This window comes from Meleagris gallopavo, chromosome 23 (assembly GCF_000146605.3).
Source record: "Meleagris gallopavo isolate NT-WF06-2002-E0010 breed Aviagen turkey brand Nicholas breeding stock chromosome 23, Turkey_5.1, whole genome shotgun sequence".
Taxonomy (NCBI): domain Eukaryota; kingdom Metazoa; phylum Chordata; class Aves; order Galliformes; family Phasianidae; genus Meleagris; species Meleagris gallopavo.
In genome coordinates this window covers 3,155,823-3,174,169 of record NC_015033.2, presented here as the reverse complement: position 1 = coordinate 3,174,169, position 18,347 = coordinate 3,155,823, and the positions used below count along the sequence as shown (strand labels likewise).

The following is an 18,347-nucleotide window of genomic DNA, read 5'->3' as shown; positions in this document are numbered from 1 at the left end:
GCGGGCCGGCGGGCGGCGGAGGGGCGGGGGATCGCAGCACGCCCAAGGACAAATGGAGCAACTTCGACCCCACGGGCCTGGAGCGGGCGGCCAAGGCGGCGAGGGAGCTGGACGCGTCCCGTGCGTGAGGGATGGGGGCTGGGGAGCGTCGGACGGGGCTCGATGTGCCGAGGCTGCAGCCTTCAGGGCGTGGGGCGAGCGGAAGGGTGGGCCGGAGGGCTCAGCTCCAGCGGGTGGGTTCGTGCCAGAAGGAATCGCTCCGTGATGTTAACAGCCCCTTCCCTCTGTCCGTCGCAGGCCATGCAAAGGATGCACTCAGCCTGGCCCAGATGCAAGAGCAGACCCTGCAGCTGGAGCAACAAGCCAAGCTGAAGGTACACGAGGGCGTGTGGTACCGCTGAGTGGGCAGCCCAGTGCCAGCAGCTCCCAGGGCTGTGAACTGTAGCCACATTTCCTAGCAGCTTGCCCTAGGTGCCGTGTTCTGTCAGCTGTCATTTAACTTTAGCAAGAGGTCAATAGTTGCCTTTGAAAAAGAAGTACATAGGTTGCTGTGAAGGTAATGCCTCCTGTTTATTTCTGTGGAGACTACAAGAGATACAAAGATCATGATAACACCATTTGATAGAGCAGATTCTTAGTTACAAAGCACTAGTTTTTATCATAGCCATTACTGTCACAACCAGAAAGATTAACACGGTGGAAAGGCAATGCAGGAGAGAAATAGCAAAAAGGACTAACACAAATGGGATGGTGCTACAAACGGAAAGTACTCACCCATCTCTGAAGACCTAGGCTTGCAAGAAAATTCCACAAGAGAGGGTTCTCCAACCAGAGATCCTTTCCCCATCGCAGTCAGCCCTTAAATGAGGTCTGAGAGCGGTGCAGCCAGGCTCTACCCCTTCTGATCACACAGCTGAATTGCCTTCACCTGTGCTACCAGGGCTGACAGGGTCCTTTCCCCAGGTGCTCAATCAAGTGGTTCATGCCCTGACTCAACACTTCCCATACAACCCCCATTAGCACTGTGTTTTCACCAGAGCTTGCATGCCGTGCTCATCAAAATCTGCACCACTGGTGGTGACCCGCTGTCATCGCTGCTGAAACAAACCACCTCATTGTGCTCACATCCACTGGTTGGTCACCAAGTGTCAGTGAATGTCATTTGTTCCTAGTGGAGGAATTCAGTGTCACATTGTTGCTTCATACACACTTCCATGTCAGGCTGCCTCTCTGCTGCCATCTGTCAGACGGCAACAAAATCTAACAGAGTGATGGTGAGAAGGTTCAGCCCCTGCTGCAATATGACCAACATCATTAAACAGAAGGCGTTACTTTCAGGGCAACCCCTGTGATTCTGGAAGGTGAGGTGCAGATAATGTCTCTGCCATAAGTGGCTTTGTAACCCCTCACTATTGCCACCATTTTTAGGGAGTTACAAGGGTTGTATGCAGGGAAGCGTGAAGTGATTACAAATGCATCGTTTGGAACATAACTGCCGCAGTCTTTTCTCTGTAGGGTTGTGCATTGAGCTCATTTGTGATTATTATATCATTATCTCACTATAGGAGTATGAAGCTGCCATAGAACAACTGAAGAATGAGCAGATACGGGTACAAGCAGAAGAGAGACGAAAAACACTCAGTGAGGAAACAAAACAGCATCAAGCAGTAAGGGAATGAAGGGAAGCCCACTAATGAAGCCCTTATCTCTGTCCTCCTGCATGGGGAAGGAAACAATGCATTGATTGTTTTTGTGGTGTGGTGGGCAGCTGTGCATGCTGAGCCTGTCTTCTACCCTGTCTGTGTGATATTAAGCTTAATTTGTAGTTGTATTTACTGATAACACTTTAGCAAGAGTCAATGCATTGGCAATAATAGTGAAAAATCAGGGACGTGCGAGCTGGCTTTTATTCTAACAGCTCACATGGTGGAGAACAGGGAAGGAAAGGGCTGATGAATTCTAATCACTTACATACTTGAGAAAGTGGCTAAAACCACTGGATTAGCACGTGTTTCTTGTCCCTCTAAAGTGTGGACTTTGAACAGGGCTGGCTCAGGAAGCAGGCTCCACTTCTGTGCCTCAGTCAGCTTCTAAACTCCTGCAGCTCTCAGGGCATCACTGGAGTCAAAGCTAACTTCGTGATTTGCTTCTGATGTGCCATGCTTTGAAGAGCAGTTGTTGAGATAACTGTTCTGGTGTCTCTGTATCTGGAATGGCAAATAGTATCAGCTGTTGTGCAGAGTCCTTATTGGTGGATTGGGACCCCCAGACCACTTTCTGATGAGTTCAGCTGGTGTGGGTTTATTTGTCAGTTGCATTGGAGAATTGACAGATTAGTGAGGAACAAGAAAATGAATTGGAAACACCACTCATCTGGCAGTCAGTGTATCTTGCCATTTCTGTTGCCTGCAATTGCTGGTCCAGGTACTTTGTTTTAGAACATGAAAGCATGTTTATCCCAGTAAAGTAAGTCTCTTTCTGAGCCAGAGTACACTTGGTCTTCATTTTGGTGTCTGTGATACCTTAAAATGAAGTTGGACATGGTAGACTTCTCAGCATAGATGAGTTTTTGGAAATATCTGAGGATATTTTTTCCTCTATTCACTTTTCAAATCCTGGATTGATTGATTGGTTTGTGTTGTTTGTGCTTTGTTGTTGTTTTTTTCCCCCTGCATGTTCCCAATCTTGTTGCTGTTGGTACTTTTTTCTCTTAAGTGCTTAATCTTTATATTCTGAATACTCCTTTCTTTTGTCATCCTGTTTTGTCTCATGCAGAGAGCCCAATACCAGGACAAATTGGCACGGCAGCGCTACGACGAACAGATGAGACAGCAGGTGTGGTTGTTTCTCTAACAGCTGGGAACTGTAGTAGTTTCTCTTAGGTTCTGGCCAGACATCAAATGGAAGGTCAGGAATTAGGACTGGGTGGCTAAGTGTGTGGGATTATCAGTATGAATCTGACAAATGGAGAGAGGAAGAATGCACTTCAACCTAGTGCACCAGCTTCTTGATAACAATTTATAAACTTAAGTTTACACAAATACCTACTTGACTGAGTTCTTCAACTTGAATGCATCTTCTGCTGTCATCTCTGCCTCCAGCAACTTGCTAATGAAGAGAATCTGAGGAAGCAGGAAGAATCTGTACAGAAGCAGGAAGCCATGAGGCGTGGTAAGTTAGAATTCTTCCTTAGCTCTTGAGGCGTGCAGGCAGATCAGTCTCTGTACTCATCTTTGACTCCTTCAGGTTGGTTGATGCTCCTTTAGGGACATATTGGCAAACAACGTAAGCCCAGTAGCATTGGAACTACCAATTGCTTGCAAGATCGGTTTCAGAAGTGGTTGAACTACTAACTAACTGCTCTGTGGGACTTGGATTTCTCAATAAACTACCAGCATCTCCTGATGTTGCAGTGAAAGCCTGATTCTACACTGATTCTCCAATTTTGAGGAGGGAAGAGAAACAAAATAGCAAACGTAAGGAATGGTTGAAACAACATCACCTAACCTCTATTTATTTGTTGCTGTAGAAAATACAAGCTGAATCATGACCTTTTAGTGTGACACTGGCTTTGTTTCTTTTCCTTGCTGTGGAGTTACCAGAATCACTGGGTTGGTAGAGGTCTAGCCGGACTATGAGGCAGCTTGTAGGTAACCAGATAGGATCGGAGTGTTGTTTTGCTTGCTGCACATACCTGGACTGCCAGTCTGTCTGCTCCTTGCTGCCATCTGCTGTAGTATTGTGGCAGCAATTCAGCATAGCTCAATTCTGAGCCTTGTGGGAGATGTGGCTGTCAGGGCAGTCAGTCTGTCCAGCATCCAGGTGTCCAGGCTGCTAGCAAAGATCTGGATGATCCAGCCACGATTTCATGCAGTGACACAGAAGATTGAGGCTGGTGGCTGTGCTCATCTCATGGGTTGTTCTTAGGTTTCTCATTCATCCCCCAGCCACGTTAATGCTTCTGTAGCAGTTCTGCATCCCAGATTACCTTCTCTGGGACAACATCTTGAGCCAGCCTAAAAGATCGACCTCTCTTTTATTTACAGCCACAGTAGAGCGCGAGATGGAGCTGCGGCATAAGAACGAAATGCTGCGTGTTGAAGCAGAGGCAAGAGCTCGTGCCAAGGCTGAGAGGGAGAATGCAGACATCATCCGGGAGCAGATCCGCTTAAAAGCTGCAGAGCATCGCCAGACAGTGCTGGAGTCCCTCAAGTATGTGAAGCCAAGAGAAGGACCTGGGCTGCCTTGCTTCTTGTGCACACTTCCTTTGTCTTATAGGAAGCCTTTGCTGTTGATCCCTCTGAGCTCTGAGGAATATGATGAGTTGCTTTGGACGCTTTTGTACATTGAATAATAGGGATTATATGGAGGAGAAACTTTTTCAGCTGTTTGTCTTTGCGCTTTGGAGTCTGAGTGTGAACCAAAAAGAGTATTTATAGAGCTGTGAGTCTCACACAGTTTTCCTAACAGATGATTTCAAGCCATATTTATTAAAACTGAGGCTCGGTTACTCTGAAAACACAGCTCTTTCCATTTCTGGATATATGCCATAAAAATATAAACCAGTGCATTTCCGAGTGGGAGGGCATTTAAAAATTAATTTTGACTGGTTCTGAAGGAAATAGTTATAGAATGTGAAGCTGTGTTGTAAATTGTTTCAGTCCAGCCTTCAGAATTCTGCTGCTTATCTTGATGTTTCTTCACCATAGGACAGCAGGGATGCTCTTTGGGGAAGGATTCCGTGCCTTTGTGACAGACTGGGATAAGGTCACAGCCACGGTAAGATTGTGACACATATAGACAAAAAGCCTGGCAAAGCTCTTGTTTTATGTTGGGCTGCCAAGGTTCTTAAAATGGCACCAGAGCAGCTCAGTTGAAATGCATTTTGGATCTGTACGCATGCTTTCATTATCAAAGGTGCCTATTCAGGATGGACAGGCTGGAAACCTGCAGAGTACTTATAGACCCATTAGATGTGCTAAATAAGTTGATTAAAGATGTCCCAGCATCTTCTTGCAGGACAGAAGACCATGGCAGTTACTTCCCGTTTGATATAACATCATTTCTCACTGCAAAACTGTGCAGCACTGAGGTATTTTTAGTAGCATGGCTCGTTAAAATGGACAATTTGCTTTAAATCAGTGGCAACCATCTGCTCCACCAGGCAGTTCTATACACAGAGGCTGGCACAAAAGGTGCTTTGTCCAAGTGTGCTGGGGAGTGGATGCTTTCAGTGCATCCTTTTGTCATCTGCAGGCTGTACCTGGAGTGCTTGCAGTATCTGGAGCCCTTTGAAGATGACAGCTTTTAGCTGTATGTTCTCTTGACCCAGTTTCCTGCATTGTGGTCATTTTTGCTTCTGATCAGTTCTTGTCTTGGGAAATTGGGACTTCTTTTTTTTAATATATAAATAAAGCTAAGAGTACATATATTTTTGGAAAGGAGGTAACACAGCCAGAACTCTTACATTTTTGGTTGCTTTGAAAAATGCTGTAATGCTGACTACGAGGCAAGATGTAAGTACCTATTTTAGAGTTCCTCTAAATTAACCCTGCCAGGATACCTTATTTTAGGCTGCTAAAAAGGTGGAGCTTCTTGTATTCTAAATCCCTGCAAACTGGGAGTAACCAGATACAGAGATCTTACTCTTTGCCCCTTGAATCTACTGTTCTGAACTCTTCCATCCAAAGCAAAGGTGATGTCACACACTTAAGCAGAGTAGAACTGAACAAGTGGTATCTTGTGGTTTATTGAATGATTCTCTCCTTGTTGTCCTTGACATTGATTTGTACTTGTTGCAGAAGTCCATTCACTTTTAAAACAATTGCAGCTTGCTCTTTTGTCCACCTGGGCTTGCTCTGATAGGAGCGTCCTTAGCATTGTCAGTGCAGCTCCTTGTCTTTTCTGATAACTAGCTAGGGTGGGAAAAGCTGCCTGCAGGGCTGCTTGGTTTAATGTGAGCCAACTGAGTGCTGAGCAGCAACCACAAAGCACAGAGAGCAATCCAGAGGCTTTCTGCTTTGCTGACAAATTAATGGCAACGTCTCATGTTCTGGGGTTTGTAAACAACCTCTTCTCTCACTGTAGTGCAGTGGTGTCAATTCCCACAGTAGTTTTGATGTTGAAATGCTTTGAGTACCCATTCTTTTGTATTGTGTCTGACACTACTGTCCTCTTACACCAGGTGCACCCTTGCCCATTCCTTTCTTGCTCCCTGCTCTGCAGTGGGAGATTTTGGCCTCTACTGTCCCTGGAACACTTATTTGCTTTGTCTCCTGTTCAAAAAGAGCTCTAGGAAGCATTTCTGTGACATGTTTCCTAAGGCCATCTCTACCTTCACTTGCTCGTGCTCCTGTTGCAGTGCTTTCTTGAAAGGCTATACACTTCTGATGGTTATCTGTGGTGTACTATGCCACTTTTCCAGTGGCATGCCTTGACTCATTTGGTGATTTACATTGACCCCATGCCCTCGTTATGGAAGGTGAGTAAATAAACTGGAAGTGTATCTCTTAAAATTCCAAATGCTTTTTCTAATCCTCATCCCCTTTTCTTTCCAGGTGGCAGGCCTAACCTTGCTGGCCGTGGGAGTTTACTCTGCCAAGAATGCCACTGCAGTAGCAGGACGATACATAGAAGCACGTTTGGGTAAACCTTCTCTGGTGAGAGAAACCTCACGCATTACCGTGCTGGAGGCACTGAAGCACCCTATCAAGGTAGAGTGTGGCTCTGTCTTTGTCTTGCTCCATGAGGACACAGAACTCCTTTTCCAGCTCTGTGTCAAGCAAGGATGTGCCTGAGAATAAATGTACTAATAGAGGCTGTGTGGGTGAGCTGATCTCATTGTCTTAATATATTAAATTTGTGGTTTCTGAGCTTTGGAAGCTGTGGTCGATTTCTACATGTCAGTGATTGAATTTTTCCTCTCCAGGTTGGTAAGCGTCTCACCAGTAAGGCTCAGGATGCCCTTGAAGGAGTTGTTCTCAGTGTGAGTACTGCGTTCTGCTGTCTTATTTGTTGAGCGATGACTTCTGAATCTAAATAGGGAAAGCTGTTTCCTTACATGCACTTCAAATGACGTAATTCTAGTAATTCTAGCACCTGCAGTGCACTGAGACCACATATAAGCTCCAGTGCTCACTGGCACATGTTAACATTTCTGTTAACCTTCTTTTCCTCTGAACAGAGCATAGTTCAATGCTTGCTTGGCTGCAGTTTTTTTCTGCAGTCAACATGCTAATACTCAGAGTTCCACTTATCTGTGAAATACTACTGAACTTATGGTTGCTGCACTGCTTCCTGGCTTAAGGAAGAGACCCACAGTCAAGTGGACAGAATTAGAAATTGAGTAAATCCTGAATACAGAGGAAACAGCTCTGCTCCAAAGCAATAAATAGCCGAAGTGAAGGCTTACAAGCTTGAGTCTGTAACAATGCTGCTGACTTCTTACTGGTACAGATCCCTGAAGCTGATCAATGCTGGTCTCTTGGTTCTTTCTAATCCTTAAACTTAACTCTTTTCTTACAGCCCCAGTTAGAAGCACGTGTGAGAGATATTGCCATAGCAACAAGAAATACAAAAAAGAACAAAAGCCTATACCGGAATATTCTGATGTATGGCCCTCCTGGCACTGGAAAGACACTTTTTGCCAAGGTAAAGCCCTGCCAGCATTCTGACTGCCTGTGTGTTGCAAAGTGCTCCAGAAACTGCAGGCCTTAAGTGTCCTCTCTAGTCTGAAACCCATTGTTTAAACTTTGGGGTTTTTGCATCTCTATTGGTAAGGGAGGAGAGAGCATCCACCTGCACCTGAATTAACACAGTCACTTGGGTTCTAAGCTAAGCTTAGGCAGAAGAACTTCCACCTGGAAAAGGCAGTCAGCCACTGTGACTTGGGAAATTGCAACGCCAGCCTTCTTTCTCACTTCCACCTCTCCTCATTACATGCACTTGTCCAAATAGGGTCTTTCTTGCTGTCACTTACTAATCCCCAACTGAAAGAGAAAGATAAGTATGGCTTTATTTTCCACATGCTCTACAGGAGTGGTTTGCAAGCAAGCTTCTGTAGCAATTGGACAAATCAGTACAGTGGGAAGGATGTTACAGCAAAGGTGTGATGATGGAAGGGCCAGGACAATAGAAAGATGCTATAAAGGAAGGGGAAAAGATTGCTCACCTGTATCAGAAATTCCAGGTTCATAGAGGAAAACTTCACCTGAAGAGGTCTCCAGAAAGAAATCCTTCCCTAGTGGCAGTCAGCTCTTATATGAGGTCTCAGAGAGGTGCAGCCAGGCTCCACTCCTGATCACACAGCTGAATTGCTTTCACCTGTGCTCCCCGGGCTGACAGGGTCCTTTCCCCAAGTGCTCAATCAGTGGTTCATGCCCTGACTTAACAGTTCCCATACAGCTTGAATTGGGACTTCAGTTTTTTGACTTGTTCTTCTCTGCTTGTCCAGTAGATGTGAGGTTCCCTATGGTTGTTCAGCAGCAGCAGATTTGACATTCTGATGCAAGATGAATTTTGTGCCTCTGCTAATACTGTAAACATGTAGTCCAGTTGTGTTTGCTGCCAGTTCTGATTGTATGCCAGCTAGTTTGGATTTCTGAACCCCATAGGGAAGGGCAGGACTTGGAAGTGGCAACAGCAGTGTAAGGAGAAGGGAGAAAAGAGCTGAGTGTTGGGCAGTGGAGAAAGAGGAAGAAGCATTTAACACTTCTCCAATATGATGGCTCCAAGGGGGTGGTGGTAGCTATAAAGAATTGGGATGGATAAGAAGGAAGGTGATGTAAAAGTGAGGAAAGGACTGAGTACCTGTACGTATGCTCTGGAGAGGACAAAATGCTGCATTGAAAAGCAGATTGCTTTCTGAGCTGTGACTTTTGTGCTTATGTTAATGGCAGCAACTGTGCACTTTGCTGTCCCTGCTTTCCAGAAAGGCAACATATCATAGCATGGTGGCTTTCTGACTACTGCAAAACAAAGCCATGTGGATCTGTGGTGTTAAAAGTATTTATGCTCCATGACAGGGTTCTTGAGGCAGATGTAAACACGCTTGGATGTAATAGCTGTCAAGGCTCCCAGCTTCGTTGGACTGATGCAGAACACTGAACATTAGCAGCAGGAACCGGGTGGTTTTAATGGGCAGAGTGTAGCTCTTTTTTCCTGCCTCCTGCTGAGCAGCACATAATTGGTTGGGTTCAGCTGAGCGTGTTTTGCTGGAGCTGATGCTTATCTACGTGGCTTGACTTGTTCATTTTAACCTTCAGATGTCTTTCCTTTACTCAGCAGAAGCAAATAGCCAGCTCTGGGTCAGCTAATGGAGTGTTAGCTCAGGCTGCTGCCTGTCCTCGTGGCTCAGTTGGTGGCTGCTACGTGAACTGCTTTCTGAAATGGAGGGTAGAGATCTTTCCATCCCTTGGCTTCATATCCCAGCCCAGTCTGTTATTTCAGACACAGATGGCTGTGGCTTTATTCACCACTGAGATATTATAGTGAGATGGAATGGAATGTGAGGCTAGGAACTTATTAGCCATGTTAATAGTTGGGGCTGAAGCAGAGGGGGGATTTCTCGAGGCTGTGACGATGTGGCAGCCTAACCAGAGTTGGGTCAGTGTGAGCCAGAGACTCCTACAAAATTCTGGGTGAACTTCAGTTATATCTGCTCAGCTTTGCTTGATGGACAGGCTCACAGTTTGTGAGCTAACAAAAAAAGCACAGAGAATTGGTGTATTTATATTTTACCTGCAACTTAAGGGAGGCATTTCCAGCACATCCCAGGAGCTCCGTCAAAGCCCTTTGCTCAGTGGCCACGAGCTGTGGCAGGGATGGCCTTGTAGTGAAAGAGGTTTCTTAACTCTGTTTTTGTTCCCTTCCAGAAATTAGCTGTGCACTCAGGCATGGATTACGCCATCATGACGGGTGGTGATGTTGCCCCTATGGGGCGGGAAGGAGTGACTGCCATACATAAGCTCTTTGATTGGGCAAACACCAGTAGGAGAGGGTAAGTAGAGCTTCCACTGACTCCTGAGTGTGGTTTCTTGCTCAAAGAAACTCACTGCAGTAATGTAGTTGAGACTACTGTGTGAGTGATGCTCTTGCATAGATGAAGCAGCGCTGAGCAAGAACAGCATCCTCTAAAGCTTGCCTAGAATGAGTGCATTTTGCATTTTCTGCGTTTTTCCTGCATTATAGTATTTAAAAAAGCTCCACTCTTTGATTTCTTAAGAGTGTGTAGTCAATTTGTACTGGTGAAAATAGATTTCTGCAATCCAAATGCAGCTGAGGAGCATCCTTGTCCAGCCAGGATATTAAAGCCCAATGGAGAACTTGCAGGGAGTGCCTGCTGATTTTTGTATTATGTTTTGATTGCAGGTTTTCTGTAGATAAACACAACAAATTGATGATTTATGTGTATCCTGATTGCTTTAGATGGACACTATCTTGCAGTGTCTGTTTCAATCCTTGCTGCATTTGTCATCTAAATGTTTCTATTTCCCCTTCATAAAGCAAACCTGCAGAGTAATGACCTGAGGATCTAAACTCTTTACATTCCTCTCAACCTGCTGGATGCTTCCACCATAGAGTTCTCTTTCAGAGCTCTGGCTGCCTCTGAATTTATTCTGTCCTGGTTAAAAACTTCTGTCTAATAAGAACTTCATACGCTTCAGATCAGTGTCTTAGAAAAGTGATGGGCAAAGGTTAGCTGTGTCCATACACAAGTGTTCTAAGCTTGAGGAACATGCAAACATCTAAGCAGACTTTATTCTGGATATCCAAGTCTTAACTGCTTGCAAGTTCTGTGTTGCCTTTATTGGCCAAAAACAGGAAATGCTTCTCTGCAGAGGTTGTAGTTGAGAGTGTTTTCAGAAAAACTGGTGTTGAATGTGAGAATGAGATGTTAAGAGGTCCTAAAACCTCTTGGACAAATACTATGAAAGAGAGATGTACTTGAAGCTAGACAAGGAAGTAATAGAAGCTGTGGCAGCTTTATGAGCAGCCTGGTTCTGTTATTGATAAACATCTTTATACACTCGGTCCCTTGGGAAGAGCACTGCCCTTGGGTTATAAGTGAATTATTTTCCTGAATTATTCATTGACTTTATTAATTCACTTCTCCACAGGTAGTAAAACCATTCCATTATTGCCAGTGTGGTTAGGAAAGGGAAACCAACCAAACAGCAAAGCAGTGTGCAGGGGAGGGCTCTGGCTTCAGGTTTTGAATGGGAGAAGGAAGGAGCCACCATCAGCTCAGCTCCTTGGATGCTTGTGTTTCAGCCTTGCAGCCTCACACGTTTCTCTAGATAGGAGTGAATGCTAAAATAAGCACTCTCCAATACCTGGGGAGCAGGTCTAGATTTCACATATCTGCTCAGAATTGACAGGAATGCAGCAGCACTGCTAGATATACAGCTGGTCACTGCTGTGGGCGTCTGGAAGCGAGAAAGGGGAATCTTGGAGCTTTGTGAGCCTCGCTTACCTGTCCCTATTACTGTGTAGTGCTTTCTTTTTGCAGCCTCTTGCTATTTGTGGATGAAGCAGATGCATTTCTGAGGAAGAGAGCCACGGTAAGTGCTTTCTCTCTGGTCATTATCTGTGCGTGCTGCAGTTAGCCAGCCTGCAGCCTACTTGTTTAACGTGATTAGCCAGCTTAAACAGGCAAAAGATTAAAACTGGAAGGTGCTGTGCTGCTCAATTAAGTGATGCAGAGATGAGAAATGAGCCTTTTGCAGCTGAACGATGTGAGCATCTCAAAGCTGACCTGAGAATTCTTTCCTGCAAAAAGCCTTTGCAGGTGGCTGGGAGAATCCTTGACAAAAACAAAGCTCACGTTGTCAATAATGCTGCTCAAACTGCGACCTGTCTAAAGTCCCAAGCAGCTGATCTTCCTTTGGGTTTTATTTTTGCAGGAGAAAATCAGTGAAGATCTCAGAGCAACGTTGAATGCATTCCTGCACAGAACAGGGCAGCACAGCAACAAGTACGTATGTGGTTGGTTTCTAACCTGACTTATTGCTGATTTGGGCAATAAAGCATCCCACAGCTATAAATGGGAGCTCACTTATATCCTTTTCACCCACACGTCAAAGGGAAGGTCTGAATATCAGGTTGTGTCAATTCTTTATCTGTAACGTTTTTCTGCAGGGACTTAAGGAGAGTTCCTGTCAATAGAGAGGAACAATTTCGTGCCAGTGTGGCTCTCAGGCCATCTAAGTTATCTGCACAAATGACAGCAAAGAACACAACCCCCTGTAGGCTTGGATTTAAATAGACCACAAGAACATCACTGTTTCAATAGCTGTGGTTAAAAGCCCATTTCAAATTACAACGCACTGCTAAGCTGGTAACATCAATTAAGGCATTAAAGTGCAGTTGGCATTGGGAAGACACAACATTACAGAGCAGAAGAAAGGACTTCTGTCTCCAAAACAACGTGACCTGGAAGCTGGCACAGCTGTACCATGGAGCAGAAGTTGGTTTAATGCACTGCTTTTACATTGCATTACCCATTGTGAGTGCCTCTGTTTGAGCACATTAGGCCTGATAACAGGAATCTCAGTCTTGATTGAAGAAAACAAATCAACTCCTGCCAGCTGCTGCAGGAGAATGACCTTGCCATACACAAACCCAACAGGAGCATGCTCTCCTTACTCTCATGCTGGGATGAGTCCATTCGGAGCTCAGACATGAAGGTCTGTGGGAGGTGGTACTCTTGGTAAATGTCTGATATCCACAACTCGAGGGTGATTGTGGGTAAAACAATAAGTTAGGCTTATATGGCAAAGACAGCCTGAGAAGTGCTGATATTGCAGGCTATGTTCTGTAGGATGTCACTTGAGATGCAGTTACAAAGCTGTTTGTAAGGCATGTCAGCTGATGAAGGGCCTTTAACCAAAGCAGTTCCTTAGGTTCAAATTGGTTTTTATGTAGCTTTCTATGGCTCTTTTCAGTCTTCTCTTGTTTCACACTTCCAGGTTTATGCTTGTTTTAGCAAGCAACCAGCCCGAGCAGTTTGACTGGGCTATCAATGACCGAATAGATGAAATGGTGAACTTTGATCTGCCCCAGCTAGAAGAGCGAGAGCGGCTCGTGAGGATGTATTTTGACAGGCATGTCCTCAAGCCAGCCACAGAGGGTAAACAGTGAGTATCCCTGCAGTATTCTCCTTGTTGCTGTTGTCCTCAGCAGTAATGGAACTGCCTCCCTTCTCCAAAGTGAAGAAAAATCTGATGCTCCCCTTCAGAAGCACAATTGTCAAGAGCGAGTTGCTCCATACAAACCTCCCTCTGCCTTGCCCCCTCTTGTCACATGGATACATATAAAGCAATCCTTGTGCTTCTGCTTTTAGACGTTTGAAGCTGGCCCAGTTTGACTATGGCAAAAAGTGCTCAGAGATTGCCAGGCTGACAGAGGGCATGTCTGGCCGAGAGATCTCCCAGCTTGCTGTGGCATGGCAGGTAGGTGGGACTTTCACTGGGCTTCCTGCTTCTTTTTCCCTTTCTATAAAGCTTGTTGATTTTTTTGGACGGAGTCTCAGATCTTGGAAAATGTCATTATGTCCTTGTAGTAATTCCAGAACACTACTAGCTCTAGAGTGGGTGTCAATGTCTGCATAACTCCTTGTCTCATTAAATAGGAGGAGCTCTTGGAATCACCAATGGGGAAACCCCCCTATTGAATTAAAGCAAAGCCAGTTCCTTAGGAACAAGTGTGGCCAAACCATGCTGGCTGTTGCTCGTGTTCCAGCTCAAGAGGTTTAGCAGGAGAGATGCCTGATGCTGCTTGTAGGTATGTCAGCATCAGGACACTGAAGCATCCTTCCACCCTGCTTCAGTCTGAATATATTTTTAGTGTAACTTGGATGCTAACTGGAAAACAGCTGGAAATTGTCTACTTCTTATTTCTATATAGGCACCATGCCTATACAGCATTTCTGGTAGTGTTAGTCCTGCCTCTTATCCCTGCTTTTCTGCTATCCTTTCCATTGTGCTGCTACACCTCTTTGTGTGGCTGTGCTGTGAACTGGGTCAGGGAGCTGAACAAGATTAAAAATAGCTTGGCAAGGCGAGCTGAGTGCAGCCACACTGTTGTCTTGGCACATCTGAGGTCAGGGTGTGTAGGGGCTGTCTGGCAGGAGAAATAGATAAAGGGCAAGAGCCAAGAAAAAGGGAAAGCGAGGCATCTCTCACAGTTGTTTTTCATCTTGGGGACACCTTACAAAGCTGATAAACAGCAGATGTTGTGAGCCTGCTGCTCTTTAGAAGTCCTCAAAGCTGCCTTGAAACAGTTACGTCTCGAGACATTTCAGCTTCCAGTGCTCTTTCAGATGGGCTCATCAGGACAGCTGCTGAGATGCAGTGTGCCTCAGGTCTCTGCCTAATAAATAGATCCAATTAACCCATTCTGGGAGGATTACAGCACAAATCCCTGGTGAAAACTGCTTTGCTGGTGCTGGAGCACAGAGCTAGGTGGGAGCATTTTGTTTGCCTTTTGTTTTCAGCTATTTCCTATGGTGACCTGATGCGACTTGGAGCTAATCCTCCAAGTGTAGGCTTAATTGCAATATGCCTGTCGCTTAATTCACCTCGCATTTCTGTGTATGTTTTCCTTAATTAGTTTTTTCCTCCAACAGTCATTTGCAGTGTTGCTGTCTGGAAGCGTTCTGTCTCTACAGGTGTCTCAGAGCAGAGCCTTAACCCGTGTCTGGGCAGCAGAGCTGAGAGACACTGTGTCAGCCTTCATCTGCATTGAAGTGCTGTTCAGTTCCACAGGGGCTGTCCTGCTATCACCTCCAGCTGCCTGGGGCATGCTGCCTGCAGTCCTTGAGCCTGAACTTCTGTGCAATGAAGGCCAGAAAGCAGCAGGTAGTTGTAGGAAAGGTGCAATAGAATTTTGAAATGCTGGGACTTACCTCATAGACTCTTATCTCAGCTCTATTCATCCTGCCTGGGCTCATGGACAGAACCAAACCCTGAGGTGGTTTGGTGGTGGGAAGCATTTGGTCAGTCAGCTCTTCCCAAAGAGCAGCCCAGAATGACAGCAGAAGGCTGCTCTGCAGCCCCGTGGCCTTGCAGCCATTTCCCATGAAGGTGCTTTTGCCAATTATTGCCATGAAGGTAAACATCTTAGTTAAGCAAGAAAGCCTGAGCAGCAGCTGCAGCTTCCATAGATTGGAGTTCCTTTGGAAGATGAGTGTGCCATCTGAATGGAGTTATGGTTCACTGCTCTCTCACTTTGCCCTGAATGTTCCAAACAGGCAAAACAAGGTGCAGCAAAGCAGAGAGTGAGTGCTGGCACTGAGAATAGTGTTGTTTGTGGCACAGCTGATGACCTGCATGCTGGAAATCCATTTTAATCTCTTCTGCCGCAGACTTGGCCTTCCCTTTTGTCCTTGCTCTTTTCCACTCCCTGTACCTAATCCTTGATGAATGTAGCATGGATTAGATGCATTTACACACTACAGAGTTCCCTTTGAATCTGTTACAGTAATGTGCAGGCTTCCTAGTTTTGCATCCTGACCTTAAACCTGCTGATAAGCTTTAGATAAAGCATCAGCACAGAAGCCCTCCACTTTTCCAAGCCTTAACTATAAGAATGGAGGTATCTTTCCCATTTTATTTTTCAGCAGGCTGCTTTCATTAGAACTGTGATTCAAAGGCACCAAGGCCAATTGGAAACAGACTTGGATCTGGGCTGAAATGAAGCACTGGGTCATTCAGGCTGCGTTTGTCATCTGTGCTCCATCTTTATCCTTGCACCAACACACATTGTTTTGAGTTAGAGTTACAAAACACAAATAGTTGGGTTAAAATGGGTTAAAATCTGCCCAGGCAGGAGTCAGAGGTATGAATACAAATGAGCACAGCACCATCTCAGTGTATGCAACTCCTCCTAGAAGGGACAGCTGCTTCCCCCATTTGCTTTCTTGACAACGAGGGCCTGAGGCTTTCTATAAATAGAAAGTCATTGAGAAAATCAACAGAGCATGAACTGCACAGCTTTGCAGGAGTTTCCACTGTCAGATTTAGGGGCTGTGCAGAGGCAGGGAAAGAGGAGGGAGATGTGGGCAGAGGTTTGGGGTAAGGAGCTGGTTGTGTCAGGCTGCCTTAGTGGCATTGCTGTACCAGGAATGTGTTATGGGAGCACTGGCACAGGGACTCACCAGATATAGAAGTCTGCAGCTTGGGGTTGCGTTGTTACCTTGGAGATAAGATGCTCAGCTCACAGTGCCAGCAGCCTCCCCTTCCTTCTGGGCTGCAGCTGTGTGCTGCATTGCATTGCTGGGCTCCCACATTCCTTGTGTGCAGACCAGCAGGATAAAACCCATTGGTACAGTTGCAGGAGAGTGGCACAGATGGCTTTTACCCTCACAGCCACTAGAGGATTAGGTAAGGGAAAGCCTCATGGAATACATAGCAGTTGGACAGAGCAGCGTGATGGAAAAAGGTGTTTTACCAGAGGTGTAATAACAGAAGGATCAACATGATAGAAAGGTGCTATAAAGGAAAGGTAGAAAATTGCTTACCTGTATCAGAAGATTCCAGGTTTGCAGGGGAAGGCTCCACCAAGGAGGGATCTCCGACCAGAGATCCTTCCCCCCCCGGAAGTCAGCCTTTAAATGAGGTCTGAGAGAGGTGCAGCCAGGCTCCACCCCTTCTGATCACACAGCTGAATTGCCTTCACCTGTGCTCCCAGGGCTGACCGGTCCTTTCCCCAGGTGCTCAATCAGTTGTTCAGGTTGTGACTCAACAATTCCCATGCAGGACGTGAGGATGGGATGGGAGTTGATGCAACACAGCAGCAATATGTGATGATTCCAGGTGGAAAACCAGAGGGTCACACATCACACATCATTTTAGAGATGCTGCGTTGCCCGTGTTCACCCTGACAGCTCTTCGTCCTCCCTTGTAACCATTTAAAACCATTTCCATTGCCTTGGACGGAGATGCTCCATCAGTGTATGCATCTTTTCCTCTCTACCTTATTGGCTTCACGTGTGCCTTTCCTCTGCCTTTGCCTCCCCAGGCTGCTGCTTATGCGTCAGAGGACGGCGTTCTGACCGAGGCCATGATCGATGCTCGGGTCGCTGATGCTGTGCAGCAGCACAGGCAGAAGATGGAGTGGCTGAAAGCAGAGGGCACAGAAGCGAGCAAAGAAGGCATCAGAACCCCACTGTTGCCTTTCCCCAAAGGAACACCGGTGTGAGAAGCACCTGCAGACCAGTGTGGGTGGGGATTTGGGCAGAGGAGAAGAGTGGGGAGTGTCTTTTTGGGCGGATTTTCGGTGGAATCATGTGAGAAATGTGCCCCTTGGTGCAAGGGAAGGGGGAGGGAGTGCTGCCTCAGTCTGCCTTTCATTTCGTGTTTTAAGGATGCGATGGAAATAGGAAAAATGGTTGAAATAAGGCAGAAATAACGGTATTAAAGGACCCCCTTGCTCAAACATTGGTGGCTGTGTTAGTCTGTGTAACCTGTCCTGTTAGAGAGAGCCAACTCCAAATCCTTTTTGGCCATTTGATGCTGTTCTGGGATGTCCTGGTGACCCAGCTCTGCAAGACCCCTGGGGCTGTCCAAACCTTCTCCTCCCATGTATATAAATTCATCAGGTTTACATTCCTGCAGAGGTATTTCTGACCTTTTTCCCCACGTCCTGCCCAGGGTGTGCCTCCTCCCTGCTTGCATCTCTGCACAGCATCACTGCTCTCCTGTTGTCACGCATGGAGGCTCTGGCAAACAGGTGGCAGCGATGGGACTCTTTAGCTTCTGGCTGCTGCCATGGTGCTGCTCTCACTCTGCATGTCTTTCACTTCGTTTCTGCAACAGCAGAGAGATGTTCTGTCATCAAATCGTGGAGAGAAGCCTGTCTTGATCAGACAACATTTGGTCTGTCTGTGTGCAGGTCGGAATTTTATGGGTTTTTTGCCCTGAGTTTGAACTGGATTTGAACTCCATGCTTTGCTCTGAGTCCCCTCCTGTAACTACACAGCGCCAGCACATTTGTCTGACCCAAATCTGTGCCCTTGAGTACCTTGCTGAGCTTCTCTCCTCCGACAGGAACTGACAGCAGCCTCAGCTGTGCCCAATTCGCTGGTGGCTGCTGCTGAGTGCTGAGAGATGCACCCTGACTCGAGCCTGGGAGCACAGAGAGCAGTGGGGGCTGCTGGGGGCTGCAGCTGGCAGCATGGTGGGACAGCAGGGATGAGCATTGCCCCTGGCTGCTGGCTTCTCTCTGCGTGGTTCTCTTCTGCTTTCCTCTGGGTGCCGAGAGAGAAAGAATGGGAAGATTTGAGGAGCTGCTGCTTTGTAGGGCTGGGTGTCCTGCAGCACCACTGCGTGCTCAGGTACCGTGTCTTG

At 46.3% G+C, this 18,347-nt stretch overlaps 1 protein-coding gene across 1 annotated transcript; it reads left to right on the top strand.

Annotated features, from left to right (window-relative positions):
- The first annotated feature begins 7 nt into the window (after nucleotides 1-7).
- ATAD3A (ATPase family AAA domain containing 3A) lies at nucleotides 8-17,438 on the top strand. The gene is made up of 16 exons (XM_003212234.4): nucleotides 8-120; nucleotides 298-374; nucleotides 1,566-1,667; nucleotides 2,776-2,835; nucleotides 3,102-3,171; nucleotides 4,047-4,212; nucleotides 4,710-4,779; nucleotides 6,558-6,713; nucleotides 6,929-6,985; nucleotides 7,525-7,650; nucleotides 9,873-9,997; nucleotides 11,510-11,561; nucleotides 11,904-11,974; nucleotides 12,969-13,136; nucleotides 13,343-13,451; nucleotides 17,020-17,438. The coding sequence occupies exons 2-16, from the start codon at nucleotides 330-332 to the stop codon at nucleotides 17,197-17,199; spliced, it is 1,557 nt and encodes a 518-aa protein (XP_003212282.2). The 5' UTR covers nucleotides 8-120; nucleotides 298-329; the 3' UTR covers nucleotides 17,200-17,438.
- Nucleotides 17,439-18,347: the final 909 nt, after the last annotated feature.